General features: G+C 56.4%; 1 protein-coding gene across 4 annotated transcripts in view; it reads left to right on the top strand.

The window, feature by feature from the left end:
• The window catches only part of PRKCA (protein kinase C alpha), a 286,668-nt gene extending 270,228 nt beyond the window's left edge, over positions 1–16,440 (top strand). For all 4 annotated transcript variants that reach the window (XM_059670054.1, XM_059670057.1, XM_059670056.1 and 1 more), the window contains 2 exons: positions 10,413–13,043; positions 13,089–16,440. In XM_059670054.1, the coding sequence (XP_059526037.1) occupies positions 10,413–10,577 (165 nt within the window). In that variant the 3' untranslated portion in view covers positions 10,578–13,043; positions 13,089–16,440. The remainder of the gene's footprint in view (positions 1–10,412; positions 13,044–13,088) is intronic.
• Positions 16,441–25,270: the final 8,830 nt, after the last annotated feature.

Below are 25,270 nucleotides of genomic sequence, written 5' to 3'. Positions count from 1 at the left end.
TCAGACTCTTCCTATAGGGCCCCACTCTCTTCATTTATTTAACAAATACTATGCACCGGGCCCTGTCCTGAGGCCTTTACAAAGTCATTCATTGAACCCTCACAACAACCCTGTAGGTCAGTGGTTCTCAACCTTCTGGCCCTTTAAATACAGTTCCTCATGTTGTGACCCAACCAGAAAATTATTTTCGTTGCTACTTCATAACTGTCATGTTGCTACTGTTATGAATCGTAATGTAAATATCTGCTATGCAGGATGGTCTTAGGCGACCCCTGTGAAAGGATCGTTCGACCGCCAAAGGGGTCGCGACCCACAGGTTGAGAACCGCTGCTGTAGGTGGATACTGTCGCTCCCAATAACAGTTGAGGAAACTGAGGCTCAGGGAGGCTGAGTAACTTGCCTAAGGACACACAGCCGACAGGTGGTAGAACCAGGATTCAGACTCAGTGTTCTGGCTCCTGGACCCGTGTCCTCACCCACCACACCATCGCTCCACCTCGAGGGCTGTCACCACCAGCTCTCTGACTGTGAGCTGCTCCTGCTCTTGCCTTTCTGAATGTTTCTATCTCTGGACGTAAACTGCCTCCAAGCCTCCTCGCTCGCCCACCTGCCGTGTGGCGGTGCCCCCAAGGAGGCTGTTCTCGGCACCCGTGTCTGAAAGCCGGGTGGGTCCATGCCTGCAGCTCGGCCAGCGCCTCGGCCGGCGATGCAGACAGGCGGCGTTATTGCACAGTCGGTTTCAGAAGCGGCCCTTGGGTTGGTTCGGCCCAGATCTGCCTCCAGAGGGGTGCCCCGGAACAGGCAGAGGGGACCCCCGGGTGGCTGAGTTACTGACTGGGGGGCACGCGGCTTCCTCACCGAACGTGCTTACGTGTCCTCCACTCCAAGAATAGAACCGCGGGTGGTCAGCCCGTGGGTTTTCTTGCGCGAAGGCATTTTTAGCACGAACTAAAGAAACACTGTCGTTAATGAGGTCAGTTGCCTTTCTCCTGAATCATCGTTTCAGGTGGAGGCCTGATGCACCTGCCGCCCCACCTTCTCTTCAGCCAGACAGTCTCCCTGCGCTCCAGGCTACAGAGCCTGGTCTGACGGGGGCGGGGGATGAGGACAGTGATGAGCGGTGCTGGGGGCGGTCTCCGCAGAACCCTGTTGGGGATTTTCCTTTGTCCCTTTCATCGTTACGTAGCCTCCTTACATGGAACCTGAGAGGTGCACTCGAACGTGGTACCCGCAGCCTCGTTCTTGCAGGAGCAACGTAGAGACACGCTGCCCGGCTCGGGGGTTCAGCAAAACCCACTTCCCAGAACGAGCCGAGACGCAGCCCAGCCCCCCTCACACACAGCTCTGTCCCCACCGCTTTCAGAAGGGAGTGCTGGTTTGCAGGGCTTCCCCTCCCGTGGGTGCTCAGCCCTGGACTCGGCCATCGGGGAAGCGAGAGCGTGACGCGGCGGGGCAGCCGGGTGTGCAGGTTGCCGCTGGGCCACGGGAATCACTGGGCGGGAGTCGCAGGTGGTGGAGCCACAGGCAGAGCGTGTACGTGTGTTTATTCCCGAGGCCCTGCTGTCTGTCTGGTGTGTAACCAAGTGCCAGTTAAATAAAAAGCCAGTCACCTCTGGCTGTGAAGGACGGCCCAGAACTCACCAACAGGAGCAGCAAGCACGGCCGAGACCTTGACACTGACGGCTTCGAGGGAAAGGCCTGTTCGGCAAGAGCCCTGGTCAGAAGGAAGAGAGACCTCACGGGCTCACAGCCGGATTCCTGGGGCAGAGGCCGCAGCCCGCCAGGATCTAGCAGCGTGCAGGTGGGCGGAGATGGGGCCGCTAGGGAGAGGGAAGCACAGTGGGGTTAGGAGCAAGTGGCCGCAGGACTGCGCAGCCGACTCTGTCCCAAAGCAGTTGAGGACCAAGCGGATGAGGAAAGTGCTGGTCCCTGGGCAGCTCCGTCCCCCTGCGCGCTCGGTGGGCAGAGCTGGCTCTGAGCCTCGGGCGCAGAGAGCACCACGCTGACCTCTGACCTCGTGGTGCCTGGAGCAGAAAGACCACACGCCAGCGGCAGGAGAGAGCCACCCAAGTCCAGGTGTCATCCAGGCTGCAGAGGGCGCTGGGTGGACACGGCAGCGGAAAGAACTGACGGAGGAGATAAGCTATTATCCTGCGATGTTGTCATTAGAAGGTCCAAAGAATTTACGGAGAAAACACAGGCGGTTTTGTTCCTGCAAAGATGCGACAATACCAGCTGCGCTGTTGCTGCTGGAAACACCAATCCGCCGCCGCACTGCGGCCAGAGGCTGACTTAGCCCGTCAGCCAGCCCCTCCCAGAGCCCCTCTCCTGCATCCAGCGGCAGCCCTGGCGGATGGAGCTCGTCCATCTTGGAGTTTGCCCGGAGCTTTTGGAGCAAGCGCTGGCGACTCAGTTTCCCTGAGGCTGAGCGGATGAGGGACCTCGCTCCTGGCTCCCCGTGAGCTCAAGCCTTTGGGTACTGCAAAGGCCTCAGTAAGACCCCGAGTCCCCACATTACCCAGGGGGCCGCTGGAGGTCGGTGTTTGTTATATTTGTTATTTTTGAACCTTCAATGAAAGATGATCCCCAAATCCCTGACTTCCCTAAGCGAGCAGAGGATTCTGTCGCTCGACCACACAGAGCTCACCTAGAGGAACTGGGGTCCCACGGTGCCCCGTCTCTCTTCATCTTCCTGCCGACCACAGTGACATTGCTGAAACGAGACCCGAGGGCCAGGGAAGGCGGAGACCCTCGACAGGGACATGTCGTGCTGGGGTGGATCCAGACAGGACTTTCCATGGCTCGGTGACATGACAGTCGGGACGTACAGTGCGGCCGCGGCCTGGATTCTCTCTCTTTTTTGTAAAAGTTTTTAAATTGATTTTTAGAAAGAGAGGAAGGATGGAGAGAGAGAGAAACATAGATGTGAGAGCAACATTGATCAGCTGCCTCCTGCACGCCCCTCACCAGGGACCGAGCCCGCAACCCAGGCATGTGCCCTGACCAGGAATCGAGCTGGCCGCCTCCCTGTGCATGGGATGACACAGAACCGCCTGAGCCACCGGCCAGGGCCTGGGTTCTCTTTAAGGCCGCACATAAGGTGGAGCAGAGGGAGGAGAGCGACCGAGTCAGATGTGGGACGGTGGCCGTCTCCCCCGAGGGTGGCGGGTCTGAGGTCACACCCAGGCACAGGGGGGCCGTGGGGAAAGGCTCAGCCAGAAGGGACAGCCTGCACGCGGCGGCCCATTGTGGGGAGGCCCGTGTCCCCGAAAGGCCCCCACGTGCACTTGTGATGGTGGAGGTGATTTTCAGGAGCGAGGGGTGGTCGCTGTGACCTGTGTGGCTTTGTAAATTAAAAGCAGGAACAGAAACAGCCGTTCTGCCCCCCTGGAGACAAGGCCGCACAGAACTCTCCTTCGTTATAGAAAAGGGCAACAGCGAGCTGCTCTCATTTCCCTCCAAGGAAACCCAGCCCAGAGGAGCCTCTGCCCAGGCACCCGACCGTCCGCTCAGCATTTGGCTGATGTTCTGAGCGAAAAGCACAGAGTCATCAAAAACAGGCCCGATCAGAAGATCCCACGGAGGAAGGTGCCTTTTTTATTTTTAGGTTTAACAAAAAGGTCACTCAAGCAAAGGTGAATATTTAATTTCTGAAGGGGACACACACACATACACACACACATGTTCATGCTTATGTTTTTCTGAGTCATTGGAGAGTAAGTGGCAAACCTACTGCCTCTTCACATCTGGCGCCTAAAACGAAGGGCACTCCAGGCCCGTGTCCTGGCCCTGTCCCGGTGGGGCGGCCCCGCGGGGCTGTCCGAGCCATCACACGGAGGCAGCCTGGGCTGCGTCCAGTCAGGTCCCGGGCAGCGGGAGGTGCATCGTCCTGGCCTCTCCGTGGAACCGGCAGCCGTGACACTAATTAAAGGTGAGAGCCCCGGGACGCGGGGAGCTTCGCCGGCACCGTAGGAACACGCACAGCCGTCGGGGCCAGAGGTTCGGCCACATCCTGACGCACGGAGGGCGCCTGGAAGCCTTCGACCAGCCTGTGACAGCATCTCTACTTGGCTAATTAGAGGCCACAGGGCTTCCTTTTGCTGGATAATTACTCTCCCAAAGACGTTTCTGCTGGAAAGAGACACGGGAAGCAGCGTGGCCTTTAGAACAAAGACCCACAGAGGCCAGCAGATCTGTTGCAAGCCTCAGGGAGCTCCCGTGCGAGTGGCGGGCGCGGCGGGCCCTGTGTGCCTGGCGTCGTGCGAGCGGACAGGCTCCCAGTGTCTGAAGTAAAGGCTGCGACGCAGTGGTCACCGCAGCAGCCTTTCTTGGGAAAGGAGCCTGAGCAGCCGGAGCCGGCCATTAGTATAAGGGAAGGCCAGCCCGGCCGGCAGGGCTGATGTTTGAACATCGACCTATGAACCAGGAGGTCACAGTTCGATTCCCAGGCATATGCCCAGGTTGTGGGCTCAATTCCCAGTGTAGGGCGTGCAGGAGGCAGCGATCAATGATTCTCTCTCTTCACTGATGTTTTTCTCTCTCTCTCCCTCTCCCTTCCTTTCTGAAATCAGTAAAAATATTTTTTAAATAATAATAATAAAGGAGGACCAAATGGAGGGCATGTTGTCATTCCATAGAACAAGCCCAGGTCAACGAGGTCTCAGCCCTCAGACACACGTGGCTCTCGCACCCACAAGAACCCACTCATGTACCGTGTGGCTCACAGCCCGTGCCCATCAGCAAACCCATCAGCAAAACCGCGGCCCCCTGACCGGGACTGGCCTTTCTGAGAGCAGCTCTGAGGCGACGGGGGAGATGAACAGTGTTTAATTTCATCTGAGAAACCACAGCCTGGCCCGTCTCTCTCGCCACAGCTCATGGCAACAGATGAAGGAGGTCCCAACCCCCCTTTTGTAAAAAGTCATTATCCAAACACTAGCTGTAGGTGGTGAACTAGACAGCTCAGCAGTGGAGAGGGCTCTAAAACGAAAAGACTGTCTCCCCCTCCCCGGCCACGAGCCCCAGTGTTCACATCTGTTCTGTAACCTTCCGGAAAGTGGTCCGCGTGCATGCACCTACACCCGCGTGGGGCCGCACCACGCAGCCTGGCTAGCACCTTACAGCTTTCCCAGGACAGTGGGCCTCCGAGGCGTCTCCACGCCGGCTCCCGCGGGTTTGTGGCATCCTGTCCACACCGCTCCGATGCCGGGTTCCGGGGCCGGGCACTGACTGTGTTCCAAACGCTCTCCCTGTCCGTTCTTATCCTCCAGACTTTCTGTACCAAAACACTCTGGCTGCAGTGGGCATCCAGGCCCTCGGTGAGCACACCTCCAGCCCGCGGGTGACGTCACGCGCGCACTAACCTCACGTTTAACCCTCGGCGCCTGCACCTGCTTGCGTTGGCCGTGCACAGAAGACCCTCCCCTGGGCATGCTGACCTTTCTAGAGAGGGCAGACCAGGCTGCTGCCCCGTGGCCCAGCGCCCTCTCTGGGTGGCTCCGTAGCGTGGACATGACCTCCCAGGAGGCCCGAGCAGACTGTGTCCACTCATCTCTGCGGCAGGTTATTTAATCCAATGAAGACAGCACCCAGCCGGGAGGCAGGGGCCACGCAGATGTTGGCGGCGTTCTTACTAACACACGGCGCTAGGACCCGGCACAGGGCTGCGGGGCTTGACATGGGGTACGGCTCCCCTAAGGCCAAGCACCTCCTGCTGCCTTGTAATTGTCAGCGAGGGTCCCACCTGATGAGTCTCCTTTCTCCTTCCCGTTGCTGCACGCCTGTTCTCTCGGTTGGTTGCGTGCTCTTCCCGCTCTGTTGGGTTTTGTGTGGATTTGCTTGGAAATGGCGGTGTTCTCGTGCTACTCACACTCCCCCTGGTTCCTGTGCCAGTGACCCTGGGTTACACTCTCATGCCCGGGCACCGAGGGAAAGGGCAGGATTGAGACCAGCACGTGTGGCTCAGTCCCGGTGGCCTCTCCCAGGTAAGGCCCGGAGCCGAGGGGCCCACCTCCACGGCCTCACACACAATGCAAAGGGCGGCGAATGGCCCGTGTGCCCCATGGGCCCTGGGCGGGGCGTCTCGCTCCCCGATGCCCCCGGAGTCATCTTTCTGTGCTTTGTCACAGCTCCGCCAGCTGGCATCTCCTAGGTTTGTTTTAGTAATAGGTGATTTGACCAAACGGGTAGGAATGTCAAGACAAAACAAAAAACAAAAAAAGTGACATCCCGGATCCAGAGCTAAGGAAGAGGGGTGGATTACTCCTGGTGCTCGTTCTCGCCTCGCATGTGATCACACACCTTCCGCACGCCAGCACCTGCTGTCCGTGCGGTGCCTCCATCAGTGTCACGCCCGGTCACTGAGAAAGGGTGGCGCCCGCCTCAGCCCCTTGGATCCTCACAGCGGGCGTGGAGGGTGGACATTCACAGCCGCCTCTGACCTTTACAAAGGTACCCGCGCAGTGAGTTGCCCAAAGCATTGCCCTGGGCTTTGGAACTCTGGTGGGTCCTTCACCCCACTGTACCCCCACTTCTCCTTGGTGTCAGACGCAGCCCAGTGAGCACCGATGCCCTCTGGTCTCCGGGAGGACCAGTGGGACGGCCTGGGCTCACACACCCAGGCAAGCTCAGGCCGCCTCCCGCAGCCTCTCCCCTCCGTCTGAGTCCCCATCAGTTGTGTGGGGCATCACAGCCCAGAGGCCTCCCTATCCTCCCTCCCTTCCACTCTCTAGAAGTCAATGGAAAAAATATCCACGGGTGAGGATTAAAGAAAACAGAAAAAAAGAGCGGGTAGTTGAAGATCTTCTCCAATAGGATTAGAGAGTGTGTCTATTCCCAGGCCCCGCTTCTCGGGGATTGTGGAGGACTGATTTTCCAGGCATGAAGAGCCCCTCTGTGGTGGGAAAACTAGCACTGCCTCTCCCAGGGCGGAACCTCTGGTAAAAATAGCTGTGCTCACGCCCCCGCCCGCCCCCTGTGGGAGAACGTGATGTCTTTCTGGTGTGACTCCCCTGAGAATAACAGTTCCTCCTGTGTCCTCGATCCTCCGGGCCTCCGATCCCGCCTCCCGCTCTCCAGGCTTTCTCCGCGGGCGTGCCAGGTACAGCCAGAGGCTGGTTCTTCATCTCTGCCCTCCACCATCCTGCCTCAGGGTCCCGTCCCAGGTGTCCTCGCCTGAGGGGACAGGTTTCAAAAGGCTTCCATTGGCCGGCATCCTGTTTCTCTCTCTGGGGTCAGGAAACTTCCTCAGAGACAGATCTGGAAAGAAAAGGGGGCGATTTGCGGTGGCGAGCAGCGTTGAGACCTGCGGGCACACTCCCGTGGGCAGTGATCACAGGGCAGAGCTCCGGTTGGCCCGGGCTTGTCCTTGCCTCTAGCGCCGTGGTCAGCGTGAGGCTTTCAGAAGTGGGGGTTTCTGCCCTGGGTCTGACAGCATGTGGCCCCCCGAAACAGGGTCAGCCCTCAGGAGCACCCCGCTTTAGAACTTGATGCCCTGGAGTGTGGGCTGCCTTTTAGATCTTAGGAGCTCTTCTTTTAGTTGTTTTCATGTGTGTGTGTGTGTGTTTATTGATTTCAGAGAGAGAGACAGCAATGATGAGAGAGAATCATTCATCAGCTGCCTCCTGCACGCCCCCTACTGGAGATCAAGCCTGCAACCCAGGCATATGTCCTGACCAGGAATCAAGCCATGACCTCCTGGTTCATGGGTCAATGCTCAACCACTGAGCCATGCCAGCCGGTGGTTTTTCTCGTTTCCTGTTCTGTGGCAGCTAAGCGCTGGCTTTGGGACTTCCCGCTGGAGGAGGATGGATTCTCCCAGCTACCAAGATGGTCCTCACGGGAAGGGTCAGACCTGTGTGCTCTTTTCACACAAGTCGGGAGCGAGACGGGGACCCCGGCCAGCAGAGGGACATGTACTGCGCTGGCCCTCCTCTTTCTTTTAGAGACTTCGCCTTCTTTTCCATTGTTGCAGGAGTTCTTCTTGCCCATCTTTGCCTGGTTAGTGAACAGCAACAGACATGCAAGTGGTTGCTCCTCCAGGGAGCACTGCCCCAGCCCCTGGGAGCACCCCCAGCAGATTCACTTGGACGGTGTCGATCAGTCAGGTTCCCAAAGGACGTTCTCCTGGAAGCCAGCTCTGCCGCGGCGGGAACGCTTGCTGACGGCACCTGCGCCGTGGCTTCTGCGGCTTGGCCATTCTCTGCTCGCAGGTGGCCGTTCTTGCCTAATCTCCTTGTCTGAGCTCAGGACCGCCTCCGCCTGGCATCGCCATCTTGGTATCGGCACTGTTGACATGTTGGACCAACAATCCTTGGCAGGGGGTGCCCTGTGCACTGCAGGGAGTCTAACAGCACCCCTACCTCTGCCCACTAGATGCCAATGGCACCCTCTGTCCGAGTCATGATAACCAAAAACGAATTCAGACATTGGCCGGTGACCCCAAAAAGGAGGTGGGGTGCCAAGTTGTCCCTGTTTGAGAACCACTGGAGCATCCGAAGGGGGGCTGTTTCTCTAGCTGTCATCACAGCAGCGTGTCTGGATGGGGTGCCCCGTGCAGGCTGGGGCCTGTGATTGGCGGGGGGGGGCGGGTGGGTATGGTTGTGCCCTTCTTCTGGGTGAGCCTCTGAGTGGCTCAGAATGGCCTGTGCGTGTGGGAGGTGCCGACCGCAGACTCCGCTCCCGCTGACCTTTATTCCGAAGGCGCTCTGTGTTCCTCCAGGGAACAGGGAGGCGGAGGGAAACCCCGTGATAGCAGGACCAGCAGTTAGCATGGCCTCCGCAGGGGCTGGAAGGGCCCGAACAGCTCCCCCCTCCCGCAACACCCCTCATCTCCCACCCACCTGCCCCCTTTTCCCCACCAACACGCCCCTCATTTCCACACACCAGCCCCTGGTCTGAACTCTCCGCGGTTAAGAGCACGTGGTCACTTGTGAAAACGAAAACCAGCCAGAAGGAACGCCACCCGTGAGGAAGGCCTGGCTTTGCCTGGATGGCCGGCCTTCCACCGCGATGGGTCCCGGGGCAGGTTCTGTCGCCGATAAGAAGGTGGGGAGACCGCAGTGAGGCTAGATTCCCAGGCAGCCTTCTAGGAGAGGGGAGAGACGTGGGAAGGGCGAGAGGGGTGGCCCCGGGCCTGGACTGTGCCATGCGCTCACCACAAGCCGGGCTGTGTGCGAAACTCCACGTCACCTTCCTCGCCGCCCAGGCAGGGAGCCTCGTCTTCCTCCCGTTTCACAGATGAGGGGACGGGATGGACACCCCCGCCCCCCCCAGCTTCCCTAGAGCATCCTCTGGGAATGCTGGGTCGTTCACAGCCTCTGCTGATGCAGCGTTTGTCCCCATGGCCCATGGCCCCGCAGGTAAAAGGCCTCACGAGTGTGGGGGTCGTGGTTCATGTCACCGGGCACCTCCCAGCTCCCTGTCTCAGAGCCGCCCGGGGGTCTGGGGACTTCAAGTGCCACAGCCCCTCTTGGGGGGCGGGGACAGTGAGGACACCCCTTGGCCTCATTGGGGGCTGGGCTGCCATGGCCGCTGTGTGTCTCAGAGCCTCCACAGGGCGGCTCTGCCTGCAGCCCCGTCTGCCGAGCACCTGGGGGGGGGGGGACCTGGAGGAGAGGAACATGCCCGCAGACAGTCAGCAGCCTTTGCTCTGCCCCCTCCGGGTGCCAGGGCAAACCCCAGCCTGAGGCCCCCCTGCACACGAACTCCACGTCCACCCATGGGCTGGCGGACCAGTTCCGTCCGACACGTGGAAGTCCACCGGGGCCCGAGGGGGATGCCCCTCCTCGCCTTCACCCTCCCCCAGTGCAGGTTAGAGACGGGCCTAGGACTTGAGCAGTTGGAAGGCACGAATCACAGCGCCTTTACTTTATTACCAACACGGTCGCAAAGAACCAGATGGGGAGCAGTCACCCCAACCTCTGGGTCCAGGGGTCACTGCCTGCACCCCACCCACATCCCAGCCTTCCACGGGGACCAAGACTGGTGCCTCGCGCGCGCGTGTGTGTGTGTGTGTGTACTTGTGTATGTGCGTGTGTGTGCAGGCATGTGTGTGTGTGCGTGTGTGCTTGTGCATGTGCAGGCGTGTGCAGGCGTGTGTGCGTGTGTGTTATCCATGCTCAGGCCCTGCTTGCTCTGTAAGATGGACATGAAGCAGCGGCCCCCTTGGGGTCCCCTCACTGTCCACAGTGCATTTCTGCCGAGGGGTTCACTGCAGGGGGTGGGGGGGGAGATGTACACCCGAACGAGTCTCGTTCTTGTTGGCTGTGCCTGGCTTTCAACCCAGCGACCTGCAGGCCTCCAAGTTCTCCCGCCTAACCTGCCCGACACCCCGGGGGCTCCTCCCCGCGGGGTGGTCCGTGCTCCGTGCTCCGCATGCTGACTGACCTCCCCCCTTTCCTCTTCCTCCGCAGTGTGGCAAAGGCGCGGAAAACTTCGACAAGTTCTTCACACGCGGGCAGCCCGTCCTAACGCCGCCCGACCAGCTGGTCATCGCTAACATCGACCAGGCTGATTTCGAAGGGTTCTCGTATGTCAACCCCCAGTTTGTGCACCCCATCCTACAGAGCCCAGTATGAAGCTCGCCCACGAGAACACACGCCTCCCCTGCCCCCGCCCCACCCCGCGCCCCTCCCGCAGTGGGAACTGATCCTTCACCCGACACTTCAAGGCCGAGGCCTTGTTTCTCGGTCCAGGCGGAGGCCAGAAAGATCGTACGGTTGTTAGTCCAAACGTGACCTCCCGTTCAGGGCCTTTCTCTTACAACCAAGAACCTTATCTTAGCGGAAGAGAACACAGAGCTCAGCGTCCAGTTTCGTCATGTGGAGGCCGCCTCCGGCGTAGGGCAGCCCTTCCTGGAAAGCAAACAGACTCTTGCCCCTTTTTGGTACGATTTGATACGTTTCCCCGTCCTGTCGGTTCTCACCATCAGAATCCTGCCCCCGCCCCAACCAGAGCTGTGGGCCGGACACGGCCCCACCCAGGCGCCTTGGGAAGGAGACAGGGACCCAGAGAGCAGAGAGCGAGCCGGGCGGGTGGGGGTGGGCCGGCGCGGAGCACCTGCCCTTCGTTCTCCATGGAAAGAGTCGCCCGTTGCCAGCTCCCTGTTCCCAGACGTTGACAGTCATGACCCCATCACGGCCCGGCGGTTACCGGATTTTTTAAGAAAAGAGAGGAAGCCTCGGGTGGGTGTCCGTGGGCCTGTCGTCTCGTCCCCACGCGGTCGCTCCCCGTCGTGATGCCTGCATTTCTTTGTAAGAGGCCAAACCTTCTAAGGACTTTGCACAGGACGTCACTTCCCATCCAGGACACACCAGTGCGTGTGTGTGTGCGTGTGCGCGTCCGTGTTAACCTCTGGGAGATGACGCTGAGATCTGATCGGGGTGCCATCCGCCACACCACCACGCACCAGTGTTGTTAGCCAACCCTCCTCCCCCCACCCCCACATATACCCATGTTTTGCTACCTGCTTCCTAGGGAGCGAAGTGTACGCCCGCCCCTTTTGTATTTATTTATTGACTAGGCTGCGGTGTCGTGTAGGGGAGTACGATGTACAGTAACTTAAAGTGTTGACTTGAGACTCGGTCCCTCCCGTCTCTGGCCCTGACATCCCCTGAGGGATGAAAAACAATCCGGCTTCGGCCCCCACGTCCGGCTCGTGCCGAATGACCCACCTGAGGCTGTAGAATCAGGAGACCTGGCCGCGCATCCGCTCAGAGATGCTGTCTTGCGAGAAGGGTTTTCCTGTGTTTTGCAGATGCATCATGCAATGAAGTCTGCATGTGTCTGATAAACCTGCATCACAAGCGAATCTATACACTGATACAAGCGTATCAAGCATATGGAGAGTATTACCCTAATTTCATAAGAGAAAATTGTGCTATACTCGTGAAGGCTCTTGTTTCTAACCTGCTTCTGTGATTAAGTTTTAGTAAATTCGTTGCTGCCCCGCTTCCTCTCCCCTCCCCGACCCCGTGTGCCCCCTGCGCATTGCCTCTGTATCGGACATACTGATTTTTTAACATAGATCTAATTTCAGAAATGAATGGCTACTTTACCTGATTAATTAGCTATATATATGTATTTGATTCTACCTGCAAAAGGAAGCTTTGGGGGATTATATTTGGGAAGAGATTGTCTCTTAGCTTCTTGCACCAGCTTCTGTGCGGTGCTGTGTCCCTCTTCCTCCCGGGGAAGCGGGGATGTCGGACTCCAGTGCGAGCAGAGGTGGTGTGATCACAGCCCCCCCACCCCCAGTCCTTTCAGCCTCGTTGCTGTGTGTGACTCAGGGAGGGGGGAGGGTGCCCCTGCTGATCCGTGTGCGTGGCCACACCAGACGCCTCGTGCCCTGGAGGGACCGCACGCCTGCTCCTCACGTGCAGACTTCCCGAGACAGACTGTCCCTGGAGCTCCCAGCGGACCCTTTTGGAGGCTGCAGGGCCCCCCAGCTGCCCTGGAACCAGCCGGGAGCCCTCTGTGGGGGGCAGCATCCCAGGCCAGGCCCTCGAGGAGCCGGCCTCTGGGCAGAAAGAACGTCCAGAATGGAAGCCACCTCGTCCCGCCAGGGTTTGCGTCTCTCCTGGTTCCCGGGAGCAGCTCCAGGCTGAGTGCCTCCTCGACGTGGTTCTGCTGTTTGTCTGATGTTGGTGGGACGCACGCCCACTGAGGGGCTTTGAGCTGGGGAGTGGGGGCGTGTCTGTCCTGGGAAGGAAGGGAGGGGGGTGGGGAGCAGGTCAGCCCCAGAAAGAGCAACTCCTCAGCCGCCTCGGATGGGCTGTGGACTTCAGAGCGGCGGTCCTGCTGGTCAGCGCACGTGTGGGGGCCGCGTCCTCGCCAGGCCCACCTCCGTTTGGTCTGGTAGAAAAGGGACCAGTTTATAGAAAGAGCCTAAGAAACAAAAGAGCCCGTCCTCGTGCCCAGAATGGAGCCACGACAGACAGTGCCCCGCCAAGCTGAGGGGAGGGAGGCCCCGGAGAGGCCCTCAGGCTGGGCGTCGCTTGTCCTGAGCCCCGAGCCCACGCTGCCCGCCTGGGCTCATCCCACCTGTGCTCAGCCCACCTGTGCTCAGTCCACCTGTGCTCAGCCCGCAGGGGCTCCGGCTTTCCGGAAGCAGCGACTCATTCCCAATCACTCAGATTTCCCCAGGAAACACACTCACCTCCCAGCTGCTGGCCTGCTTTCCGAGCCTGTGACGTTTTCAAAGAAAAGGCCACGTCTGCGGGCCGGCACTCCGCCCGCCCGAGGGACAGCAGGCTTGGGGACGGGCAGGGAGGCTGCCCGCGACCCAGCCTGCTCGGTGCGATGCTGTGTCCTGGATCCCGATAGAGACTCCTGCTTGGAAGGTTCCAGCAGCCCAGACAGTCACTGCGGGAAGATAAGGCACGTGGAGACCATCCCAAAGCTGCCAGCAGCAGCGCCTGTGAGATTCTATGGCGCCATCCTGCTCGCAGGCATCATGCGAATAAAGGCCCAGCAGCCTGGTGGGGGCCGGAGGGAGGAGGACCTTACAGGTGATGGGGGGGCCGGAGGAGGTTCCAGCCCGAGTTGCCAGGGCCCCGGCCGAAGCTAGCAGAATCTGAGCCTCCCCCGGACGCAGCGGCCGTGCCTCCGAAAGGCCGGCACAAGGCCCTGCGGTAGTTTCTCTTGGACGGTGGCTGAGCCAGGCTGCATCCCCCCCTGCGGCTGCCAACGGCAGGCTACAGCCCCTTCTCTCGGCATCTCGGCGAAAGCCCCCAGGTGTCTGGTTTGAATGGAAGGCTCTGGAGCATGGCCGTCGGAGTTCACGGGAGGTTCACTCAAGGCAAGAACTGACTCCAGAGGTTGATAAATGACTGCTGGTCAACACGCCTAGTCCTCTCCTATCCCCCTGGCCAGGCACAAGTTCGTGCAGTACCGCTGCCTGTCTTTCCTCATGAGGCCTTCTTATGGGGATTTGGTGGAAAATCAGAAGGTTGGGAGCTCTCTGGGAACAACCCGAGACTCGGCAAGGCCAGGATGAATGCAGCCCGCATGTGAGCCCTGAGCTCGGCTCCCGCAGAGCGTGGGACCTGCTGGGGGTGAGGGTGCAGACCCAAGGGGGCCTCCTCCTGGTGATCTGAGAGGTGAGAGGTCAGCGGAGGCGGAGGCGGGTGAGGCGTTGGGAGAAGAGCGGGTTCGGTGTGTCTGGAAGGAGGCTTGCCGATGGAGGCGAAGGAGAGGGCCCCAGGGAGGGAAGCTGTTCCGTTTCCAGGGCTTCTATCAAGGTCGTTGGTGCCGATGAAACACCGCCGGCTGGTCCTTGGAGCGAGTCCGTTGCCAGGGATGTAGCCTCGGCCTCACAAAGCAGCTCCCAAATGCCAGCAGCATCCTCACCAGCTGCCAGAGCCCCACCCCGCCCTGCGTGGGAGCAGCTGAGCCCCCACCACCCACCCGCCCTGGAAGCCAGCGGGTCCCACCATCGCCAAGCACAGGGCAGCCGGCAGCCGGGGTGGATGGGGAAGTCACCAAAACTAGCCGTGGTCCCCGCCTGATTCCACTTCGCAAGGGAAACTCGAGGGTTTTTGTTTTTAGGGGGTTTTGCTGGGATTTGTTTTCTCTCTGCTGAAGAAAGAAGAAAGCGGGAGTCCTGCGTTTTCAGAAGCCTCAGGAAGTCACCACCCTCTGACAGTCATTGTCTCACTTGGGTCTTATGGAGTCACCTGTTTCTCGTGCGTGCCGTTCACACCAAATAATCGCGATCTCCAGCTTTCCGGGAAAGCTGAGCCAGGCACCGCCAGGGCTGCGGGAGCAGCGATGGCTGACAGGCTGTGGAGGAGAGGGACGGGTGGAGGGCCTGCGCCCTGGCCTGACTGAGTGCTGGGAAGTATTTTACACATGCTCCTCGAGTTGCCTGGGTTACGTTTTGTGACATACAGCCGACCGTAAACACGTCCGTCCTTTCCCGTCTGGGGATCTGTCTATTCCCGCTGTGAGGAGATGCAGAACGTCGGGGAAGGGACCCCGAGGTAGGCAGGGATGAAGCCCGTCGTCATGGTGACCTCGGTTCCGTTAATTCTGTGATGTCCTGGACTCCGGGAGGGTTCCCTGTGCCTCTGTCCGTGAGCAAGTGTCCGTCAGTAACCCCAGAGGTGGGACTCGGCCATCAAACAGCCTTACGATGCCCCTACACTAAGGCCCACGGGTCCCAGAGACCTTTTCTAAACCTTAAGGGAGAAATTAACTCCAGGAGAACAACTGGGTATACTGGGCTCTTTGTACTTTTTTATAGAGAACTTTAATAACTCCGGCCTTCTTTTAAAATGAGTTTTTAAAATAAAACCCCTGACAATTTGATAAGATTCCCATCACACGCTCCCTGTGGGAGGGCTCAGCGGCGGTCAGCAGGGGCGGCCCCGACCTGCACTCCCTCTGCCGGTTTCCCGTGCCGGTGGGGTACGGCGACCTCCTCAGAAAGACGGGAAGTTCAGGTGGAGCAATTGGCCGACTGACGCCCTCCGTATTTTTGATAGACACGAGGGACAGCTGTCTAAGATCTAGGAACTCGTAGGCCCTGGAAAGATGGCTTTATTGTCCCTCTTCCAGATGCAGCCCTAGGGTAGCACTCACGGGGGTCCCTGAGCCCCTCTCCTTGCTCTGTGTGGCTCTGTGACCACCCTTTGGCGGGGGGGGGGGGGGGAGGGCGCTTCCTCAGCTCTGTCTCCAGTCCCCGGAAGCATGTCAGCATCCCTGAGAAGGAAGAGGCAGCAGGCGCCCCCTGGCATCATGCAGAGTCCTTTCCTATGTGCGTAGACGGAGCCCCACTTTTCAGAAAATAAGTATCAAGTCCACTTTATAAGAACCCTTTTTTCTAAAACAAGACAGAGGGTGGCTTCGCACTTTCTGATTAGACAGCAGTGTCTTGTCTCCGCTGCGGCATAGCTCGGGAGGGCGTTTCCTGGGGTTGTCCGCAGTGGTGTTGGCGCTCTTCCTGGGAGAACCTGATTCTTTTCCCGAGGGGGTCAGTGGACGCTGTGAAGTCATCCATGAAGGCGGTTATTCTTTTAGGTCCAAAGGGTCTAAAAACTCACCTCATATCCCTTCTCTTAGGGTATTTCAGAATAACTTTTCTAGATGGTCAGAAACACTTGAAATCATTGCTTTTGCTACGTAATATCGTGTGTGTGTGTGTGGAGGACCTGCCATGTAAAGTGTTCATTGGAAACCATCGCGTAAGACCCCCAGTTCATGTGAAGGAGGAAGACAGAGACGGAGGTTGAGGTTTCTTTCTTCTGTATTAGCACCTACGGACAGCTGTAGGCCAGCAGCTGCCTGATGGCGCTGGGTTTATAGCGGGCGAGATGAATGTATAAATTACTGCATTGCTTTCCTCAATTCGTATGACCTCTAACCTTTGTTTGCATGACATGCTTTGTTAGATACATTATTAAGTGTGTATGAATAAACATAATGATCATTCCTTAGTGTGCCTCGTCTCCTTGGCATCATTGGTGATACCCGAACTATTACTGTGTCACGGCCTGTGCCCTCAAGGTGTTCACCAACTAATTAAGGACACCAGATGTACGCACCAGGATTAATTAAAGATCAGCTCTCCAGGAAACCCAAGTTCCCATCTCTGCCCGTCGGCCCAGCATCTAGAGCCAGTGGCCACCTGTCGTCAGGCGGGAGTGAGTGGCACAAGCCCCGAGCTTCCCCTCCGGCCCCTCGCGTGCTCTGGCAGTGACTCACGGTTCAGCTGAAATGCTGGTGCGCACGGCACAGGCAAAGGTTATCTGTGTTCACATCGTGTTCCCATCCGAGAGCCCACACCACAGGGAGCAAGGCCGTGCCTGCAGGGAGGGTGCGAGAAGTGCTTTTGGCTCCGAGGAAGCAGAACTGGATGTCTCCCCAGGATTCTTTTTTTTCAAAAGCTAATTTGATAAATATATTGCAGAGAGGCTTATGCTAGGCGTGAGAGGGGAAAGTACAGTATGGTTCCAGAGAAACAGAAGAGCCGGTGGTGGGCTCAAGGACTCAGAAGCAGATGAAAATGGCAAAGAAACAAAAAAAAAAAAAACCAGAATACTGTGCACGTGCGCACGCGCACACACACACACACACACACACACACACACACACACGCTGCTGAGCATGCCAGGCACTTTCCTGGCACTTTACATGCATGTATTTAAAGTCCATAGTGACCACTCGCGGTAGTTCCTCCTTACTGTGCCCATTTTACAGAAGAGGAAAGGTGAGTCCAGGGAGGTCAAATAACAATTCCTGGGTGAGCCACCTGGAAGAGCAGAGATGTGGGCCACACCAGGTGGAGGAGGAGGCTGAGGCTGCAGCCCGGTGGAGGACAAGATGGAAAGGGGAGGACACGCACAGGCAGAAATCAGTAAATAGGCGGAGGGGAGGGTCTTCCTTATCCAACAGCTGTTGCATCATGTTGACACAATCCTCTCATGTAATCCTCGTGGCACTTCTGCAGAATAGAAATCACTGTGCACATCTTACAGATGGGAAGACTGAGGCCCAAGTTCATTAACGGCTTCCGGTTACATAACTCCTCACAGCACAGCGAGACTGGGCACCAGGTCTCTCTGATGTTCCTGACCTTGCCACACTCAGGAGACCAAAGAGGCAGCCTGGGTCGGGGAGGCGGGGCCCTCCTGGGGCCCTCCCCCCGTAATGGCTTCCTTCCAACCCACCCCATCTCTTGGCTGACTCTGAAGTCTGCGAGACTAGATGCCCTCCTGGAACTGTTTCTGGAACCCTCTCTTCTACCTTCACCTGACTTTTTTTTAGCTGCCTGGGTGTGGGTGGAAGAGAAAAATAGCACCGCAATTCTCGGAACCTGCAGGTCCCTTTGCAGCCACCCCCCCGGGCTGACTCTTGCCTGAGAGGCCCTAGCGGAAGGAGCAAGGGGCAGGCAGGCCCGTCTGGCCCCAGGGGCCCACCCTCTCACCATAGGACAGCCCTGGCATGAAGCCCACCAAGGTGGCAAAAACAATTAAAACTATGTGCCTGCAGGTGAGCCCCAGGGAGAGTATGTGTGCTGCGGAGGTGGGGTGGGGTGGGGGGTTGAGGGCTGGCAGGTGGGGCCAGCATCATCATCCAGTGACCAGAGAACTTGCCAAAGTGAAAGGGCCGATGTCTTTGGCAATGGGCAGCCTAGGGAGGCACCGTTGGGCTTGGTTGGGGCAGGATGCTATGGGAACGCTTTCAGATCATTTGAGAGAAATTTAGAAAATTTACAAAAACGGCACCTGATTCTTGTAGCCACTATCGGTAAGGGGGGAAAGCCCCCCATTCCCAGATACCCACTGCCATGCTTAAACCGCTTGGTACCTTGCTCACTTCACTTGATTTTTATTAATTATTTTGTTACCTTTTCATGATGGGGCAGTGAAACCCTCTAACCGAACTCCGTGGGGACTCGAAGCGACATGGGCATGCACACGCTATAAACATGTGACTTACTAAAAGCCTCTACACACGTGACCGTCAGAAAGGATGGCCCCTCTGAGCGGTGGATCGCATTCTTGCATAGACGCTCTACCCATAGTGCTCAACCTAAAGTCTCCAATTTGAGTTTATTGGAAAGGAAGCAAAATATTCACAAAGCAACCTTCTGTGCGCATCACCTGCCACGGTGGGGCACGGAATGGAGATGCAATTCTGCGCCCCGCTGTTTCGAGTGGTGTCATTACACACACTTTTCTTCCAGTCCTGAAGAACTCTGCATCCAGGACATTCTAAATGGCCACCACTTCCCATTCAGCAGGTCACCACACTTCTGTGACTCATCCCCCGATTATGGGACTCGTAGGTTGCTTCCTGCTTTTACATTATTTTGAACAACGAGGTGATGAGTGTCTTGGTGCCTAGAAAGTTGCAGGCCTTCTGGGTCATTTTTTAGAAATAGAAAGGCTGAGCATGTTTGAGACTCTGGGTACTTCCTTCCTTTTGCCTTGCTTCCGGAAGCCCCGCTCTCCATGGTAACGTTGTCCCTCTCTTGGATCAGCTAGTAGCGCATGTTTCTTTTCGATGTCAGTGCCTTTCTTAGTGGGTCATTGTGGAGTGCATCCACTCATTCATGTATTAAACAATATTTATGTGAGCACTGTGTTCAGTGCCAGTTCTGGTCTAGGTTTTAGGGACATGAAAATTACCAGAGTTTATCACATGAGAAATTTCAGCCTTTGCCTTTATCCGCAGGATTTGGAGTGGTTTGCCAGTAAAATACTCCATGTGATTTATAAAGTAAAAATAGAAGGTCAGGGCTGAAGACCATAAAAACAAAAATGTATTTCCCACAAGAGTTAACAAGAAAGAATTGAGAGAATGTGTGTGAGAGAGAGAGAGAGTTAACAGAATTGCTGTCACTGATCCTTAAACTTGGCTTTGCACTTCCTGGCAGCCAAAAAAAAAGGTGAGAATCATGATCCTCAGTTACAGGGCTCTCATACGTGGTAAAAGGGAAGCAGATGCGTTCCTCTGGGAACAAAACGCTGTTCTTAGCACTCCGTTTCAGAAGAAATTTCTTGGATGTGATTTCATTACCTAGAAGAGAGACAGCAATGTGAGCAATGATGTCCCCAACAACGTTGTGGGTGTTGCAAAAGAATGAATTTTCACGCGGCCTTTCTTTAGTGATCTTTACCCAGTTAGGGGCATCACACTGAAATGCAACTTCATGGAGGTGACCGACCAACTGGCCAAAGCCAAGTCTCCAGGTAAGTAGCCGATGATGTCATCCAACTTGGCTCACCAAAAAAATAGTTTAGAATTCCTGGAGGAAAAAGAGCAATGAGATAACTCTATGTTTTACCTATCGACTTGGCCTCGATTAAGCTTTGTTTGAAGATTAAAACCCATTTTGGCAAGAGCTGGGGAAGCTCCTGCACTGAGGGTGGGAATATAAATGGGTACCATCTCTCTAAAGGGCAATTTGGCACAAACTAGCAAAAGTCTTTAAAATGTGCTCACACAGCAAGTAGCGGGGGTGGGGGTGCCCTAAGGAATAACCAGAAGTGCAGACGGAGACTCGTGTAAGAGTTGGTTCTGCTCAGGCTCCTTGGTTTGCAATAAACACAGAAAAGTCTGGATTTGAGGCAGCTCTGGGAGCTGGATTTTTTTTTTTCTGCCCATGTTAGCATCTTAGCTTCTCTTTTATTTTAAAACCTTTCATTTTAAAATAACTTAAGACTCGAAAGAATTTGCAGAATAATAGCGAAGGCCCACTCCAGAGCGCATGCTCAAATCCAGTGTGGATAAATGAGTTCCAGGTGTGCAGAGGGCCTCCCAGCTGCAAACAGCCCTGACCTTTCACCCCAGGGGGCCACCCCTAATCATCCCTGTTCTGGAAGGGGGTGGGAAAGACTGGCTGACCTAAGCTCCCTCCTGGAACGGACAAGTCGGCCAGGACATTCCCCAGAAGATGGCAGCGATGGAGGGAACTGTGGGAGCCGAATCTATGATCTTTACAAGTGACGGCTGAGGGGTTGTCCTTCTTAGTCAAGGTTTCCAGAAGCTCGAGGCGTTCAGATAGCCCGAGCTGCTTCGTTTTGGGAGATGCTGATTTGTTTTGTCCAGAGGGAGTGCCGCATCCTGATGCCAAGCTCCGAAGAATCTGCAGACCTTGGTTTGGTCCGAAAGGCCTGCCAGAGCCCAGGAAAAGCAACAGTGCTCAGACTTCTGGGACCGCCTCTCCCAAATATGTTCATAATAAAAAATAAAAAAAAAAAACAACTTTTGAACAATATAGAAAAGTATGAAGAACACAATCATCATAATCTCTCTTCCGGGTTTAGTGACTGTGAACACGTTGGTATATTTCCTTGTAGCTCTTTTTATTTTGATTTTTATTTATTGATGAGAGAGAGAGAGAGAGAAACATCGATTGATTGCCTTCCCGTATGTCCTCTGACCAGGAATTGAACCCACAACCATTTAGTATTTGGGACAATGATCCAACAAACTGAGCCACACCTTCTCTTTTTGATTTTTCACTGTGTCTATGCATACAATTTCATTTTTTCACAAAGTGGGTCATATGATGTAAATATTTCTGGGTCCAAATTCTCATGCATCTCTCTAATAAATACATAGAAAGATATAATAAATACTAATACTGATTACATACTATGAGCGCCTTTCTGTATCCTTACATTGAAAACCTGATTTTAATGGCTGTATGGTATTCCATCCTATGGGTATAACAAACTTATCCTAATTGACTCCCAAGTAGTAGCTATGTAGGGAGTTTCCTATTTCTGTGCATCACAAATAAGGCTGTGATGAAGACTGATCATCAGATCCATAGAAGCGGGGTTGCTGGGTCAAAGGGTCCTAACAGTGTCAATGCTTTTGATCCCCACGGCCAGACTGCCCCCCGAAGGTTGTCCCTGTCCCCAAGCTGCAGCCACTGCCTGGGGGAGGGGGCCTGACCAGCCCAGTCGGGGAGCCCAGGGGCCTCCAGCTAAGCCAGGGCTGGAGGACGGTGGCGGCCGGGGGGCGCACATCTGTCTCAGAGGCACACACAGCTGCCCTCCCACACGCTGCTGCGGAGAAAACCACCCTCACTCCGGTCATCCCCAGCTTTTTTCATTAACTTCAAAGCCAGGAAATGGCTCTGTAAGCCGCTATTTTCTGTCATCTCCATCCGGAGCCAGGTAATGGGGTGGGGGGGAGGGGGGAGGCTGGAGCCTGGCCCTGCTGGCTTTGTTCTGAAAGGGGAGCCGGGCTCCCGTTTCCTGGCCTCCCTTTCTCACTCCATGCCCGCCCCCTACAGGGCTCTTGGCCTTTGTTATAGGCGCTCCCCCACTCCCCCACCCCCGCCCACTGATGTCCACACTGCAGTTGCCCCTCCGGAGGCAGCCAGTCACCTGACTGGATCTTAGGTGCAGGTGCACTGAGCTGCCCTCCCTTGGCGCCATGGAAAAGGGTGCTGAGCTTACAACCAGAGTCCTGTTCTCCTGCAAGTTCTCTAAGGAAGTCCTGTGTCCCCTGGCCTGGTCACACCTCAGCTGCTGCGATCCATGCCCACGGCAGCATGGGCTCGTTTCAGGTGAGACTGGTGTCTCCCTGCATCCTGAATCACCGGACAGAGTTTTTATAGGGTTCAGCAGAGAACAAGGACAACCGAGGGCTCGCGGGGCCTCAGTCACCTTTCGCAAAGATCTCCCCCCAGGCATCAGGCTCCTTGCCCCTGCAGGGAGCTGTCCAGGTGCTGACCGGGTCGAGTGCCTCTTCCCGACCCACCTTCAGACCTTTCCTGCCATGGTCCCTTTCTTCCCGGTCCCCCGCTGTCTTCCCCCCCCCCCCTCCCGCATCCGGGGCCTTCATTTCAGGGTCGTGTTCTTGAACACCCTGCAACTTCTCAGCGGTCAGCATGGAGAGCGTCTTATTCTGTGGGTGGGCTCCCTGCCCTTGGAACTGTTGTATAAGCAATAACCTCGTTGCCAAGGGGACAAATGACCAGAGCAGAGGCTGAACAGCTGGTCAGAGGGGAGCAGGGAGGGCGGCTTGGACCAGGGCCAGTGGGAATCCAAACGGCCGCCCAGTCACCTCGCAGGGACATAGACAGCAACAGGGTGTGAAACCTCCAGGTTTCTCACTCTGAGGAGGAGGGGCACCTTCTAACTGAAGAAAAGAATCAGTTAACAGCCCGCACCTGGAGGCCTGACAAGGCACGTAGCGGGGAGGAGGGTCGTCGGCTGGTAGCATGGAGAACAGCTCAGACTGAACTGAGAGGTGATGGGAAAGGACAGATGTGCTGAGGTCTGAGTGGTGGGACCAGTGAGGTGGAGCGGGTGTCCCTGTCGACCCCTCCCCAACCGGCAAGGTCAAGTCCAGGAGAAAAGAGGGAATGTACAGGACGGAATCCACAGTCGGGGAAGAGCAGGCGAGGAAGCCATCTCACCTGCGAGTTTAACACACCCCAAAGCACAGGCCCGCCGTCTGGTCCCTGCCAACCAGCCAGACAGGAAACATCACTGGTGGCCCCGCCTCCCTTGGAGAAAGGCGGTGGCTCCTTCTCTCTAGCTTCCTGAAGTCCAGTCTTCCTTGAGGCCTGGATACCTCGTGGCCAGTGACCCTGTCACCCCAGCCTTCCTGTTCACCCATTCATCCAGAGTGTGTGGCCCCCTGGCTCCCCACTAAGACCAGACCCTATGAGCCTGGGTCCTGACCCCTGGCCTGAAGATTCTGGTGGCTCTGCCCATGCAAGGCATGAGTGGTGCCCATGCGGATGGAGCCTGAACGTGCCCCTCTCCAGTGAGTGCTATAACTTGGCCATTTCTGGGGAGAATTACTTCTTTCCGCCTCCATTTCCTCACCTAGAAATAGGAAACAGGAATGTCCTAGCTCAGTGGTCGGCAAACTGTGGCTCGCGATGGCTCTTTGTCCCCTTGAGTGCAGCCACGAAGTTTCAATCGCACTGTACGTGCGCGCCCGCACATGGTATTTTGTGGAAGAGCCACAATCAAGGGGCCGCAGTTTGCCGACCACTGTCCTAGCTCATAGGGTTGCTCGCCTGTCTCCACAATCCCAGAGGCAGGGAAAATAGGATGGCAGAGACCTCCGTGGCTCCTAAACCTTCCACCTGCGAATGACGCATGTCCCTTCCGCTCATATTGCATTGGCCAAAGCAGACCCTCCGGACAAGCCTGACTTCAATAGGCAAGGAGGGAACTCCTCCCATAGGAAGCCCAAAATACCGTTTCTTCTGGGGGGTGCAGGTCACGTGGGCCTCCCCCACCAACCCTTCCCCCAGGGCAGCTCCCACCTCCCCCTCCAAGGGGCCCGGCTGGACCTGTGCCCTCTGAGACATAACTGGGTATTCCCCTTCACTTGAACACAAGGCACATCCTGCAAAGCTGGATGTGCTCATGTGTGTGTGTGTGTCCCTCATTAAGACCTAATGCACGAAGCCATCCGATTTGCTCAGATTGGCCCGGGATTCAGCAAAAGCTGAGGTTTTATGAAACTTCTCAGCCCACGTGGAATGCATGAATTATTGAAAGGACAGAAAAAGACCCAGGAAGGGCTGTTCCATTATTCATCGGGCCCGGAGTTCCCAAGTCCCCGAGCGCAGCTGCCGGCTTTGACACCTACAGCATTTTCCCATCATGTCTACAGGGAAGGTTTCAAACACGCCCTAGTGGCAGCCTCCAAGCAGGGCTCGTGCCCACACCATCCACTGCCTGGCTTGTTACCTGAACCAGTCCAGGCCGAACTGTGGGCTAAGGGTGTTGATGGTTAGTGCCCACCCACCTCCCCTCCTCGCGCTTTCTGCTCACAGGCCTCAGAGCTGAGGTCCAAACTCTTTAAAAGAACCAGAAACGCTTTCACTCTGACGCCAATGTGTCTCTTCAGTTTTATCTCCATTCTCCACTCCCCACCTTACCCCAGACCATGTGCCTTTCCCTGAATATAATTTCATATTCTCATACCTTTGCCCATGCTGGCCCCTCTGCCTGAAACACCCTCCCCAGCCCTTTCTCTACCTGACAAACTTCTATTCATCTTTAGGACCCGATCAGAGAACGGGAAACCAACTTCTGTGGAGAGCCCTGAGTTAGACATCATCTCAATGAAGTATCACCATAACCCAGTGAGGTGGGTGTTAGAACCAACACCAGCTCCATACATTGTGGGGTCTGGTGCAAACTGCAAATGCTGCACCTTGTTCAGAAATGATTTAAAATTTTAAGATGGCAAAAGCAGATCACAAAACCAAGCGTAACGCCTTTCTAAGAGCAGGGCTGTGTGCACAGGTCACATGCCCATAAAGGCAGCCCTGGTTGTAGAGGAAGAAACGGAAGCTCAGAGAGGTTAAGTCACTTGTCCAAGGTCACAAAGTGTGGCAGAAGCAGAATCAGGTTGAAAAACCTCATCCATCAAATCCCAACTCCCTTTCTCTCAACCACCCACCTCATGAGACTTCCCCATTTGCCGCTGGGCAGAGAGTGCCTGGGGAGGAGGCTGTGAGCACCCCTAGAAACCATTTTCCTTTTAAAGGGTGCCTTCGGCAAGTAATGGGTCCATTACTCCCCTGCCCTGGAGAACAGCATCACACAGATCAAAGAGGGCCTGGGGGGCAGGTGGGCATCTCACATCCCTCAATCAGCCTACGAGGGAGGATGCCCACTGCCCCAGCTGCCCCCTCCCTCATGCCCACCCTCAGGCAGTCTGCTTACCCCCAAACACACTCAGCGGTTGCCTGAGGACATGGCTGCTGACCTGGATCCCAGGGCAGCGTCCCTGGCCTTTGCTGGGAATATTAAATGCAGACCTTGAGAGGATA

This window comes from Myotis daubentonii, chromosome 16 (assembly GCF_963259705.1).
Source record: "Myotis daubentonii chromosome 16, mMyoDau2.1, whole genome shotgun sequence".
Classification (NCBI taxonomy): Eukaryota; Metazoa; Chordata; class Mammalia; order Chiroptera; family Vespertilionidae; genus Myotis; species Myotis daubentonii.
This window is presented reverse-complemented; position numbering and strand designations above follow the sequence as displayed.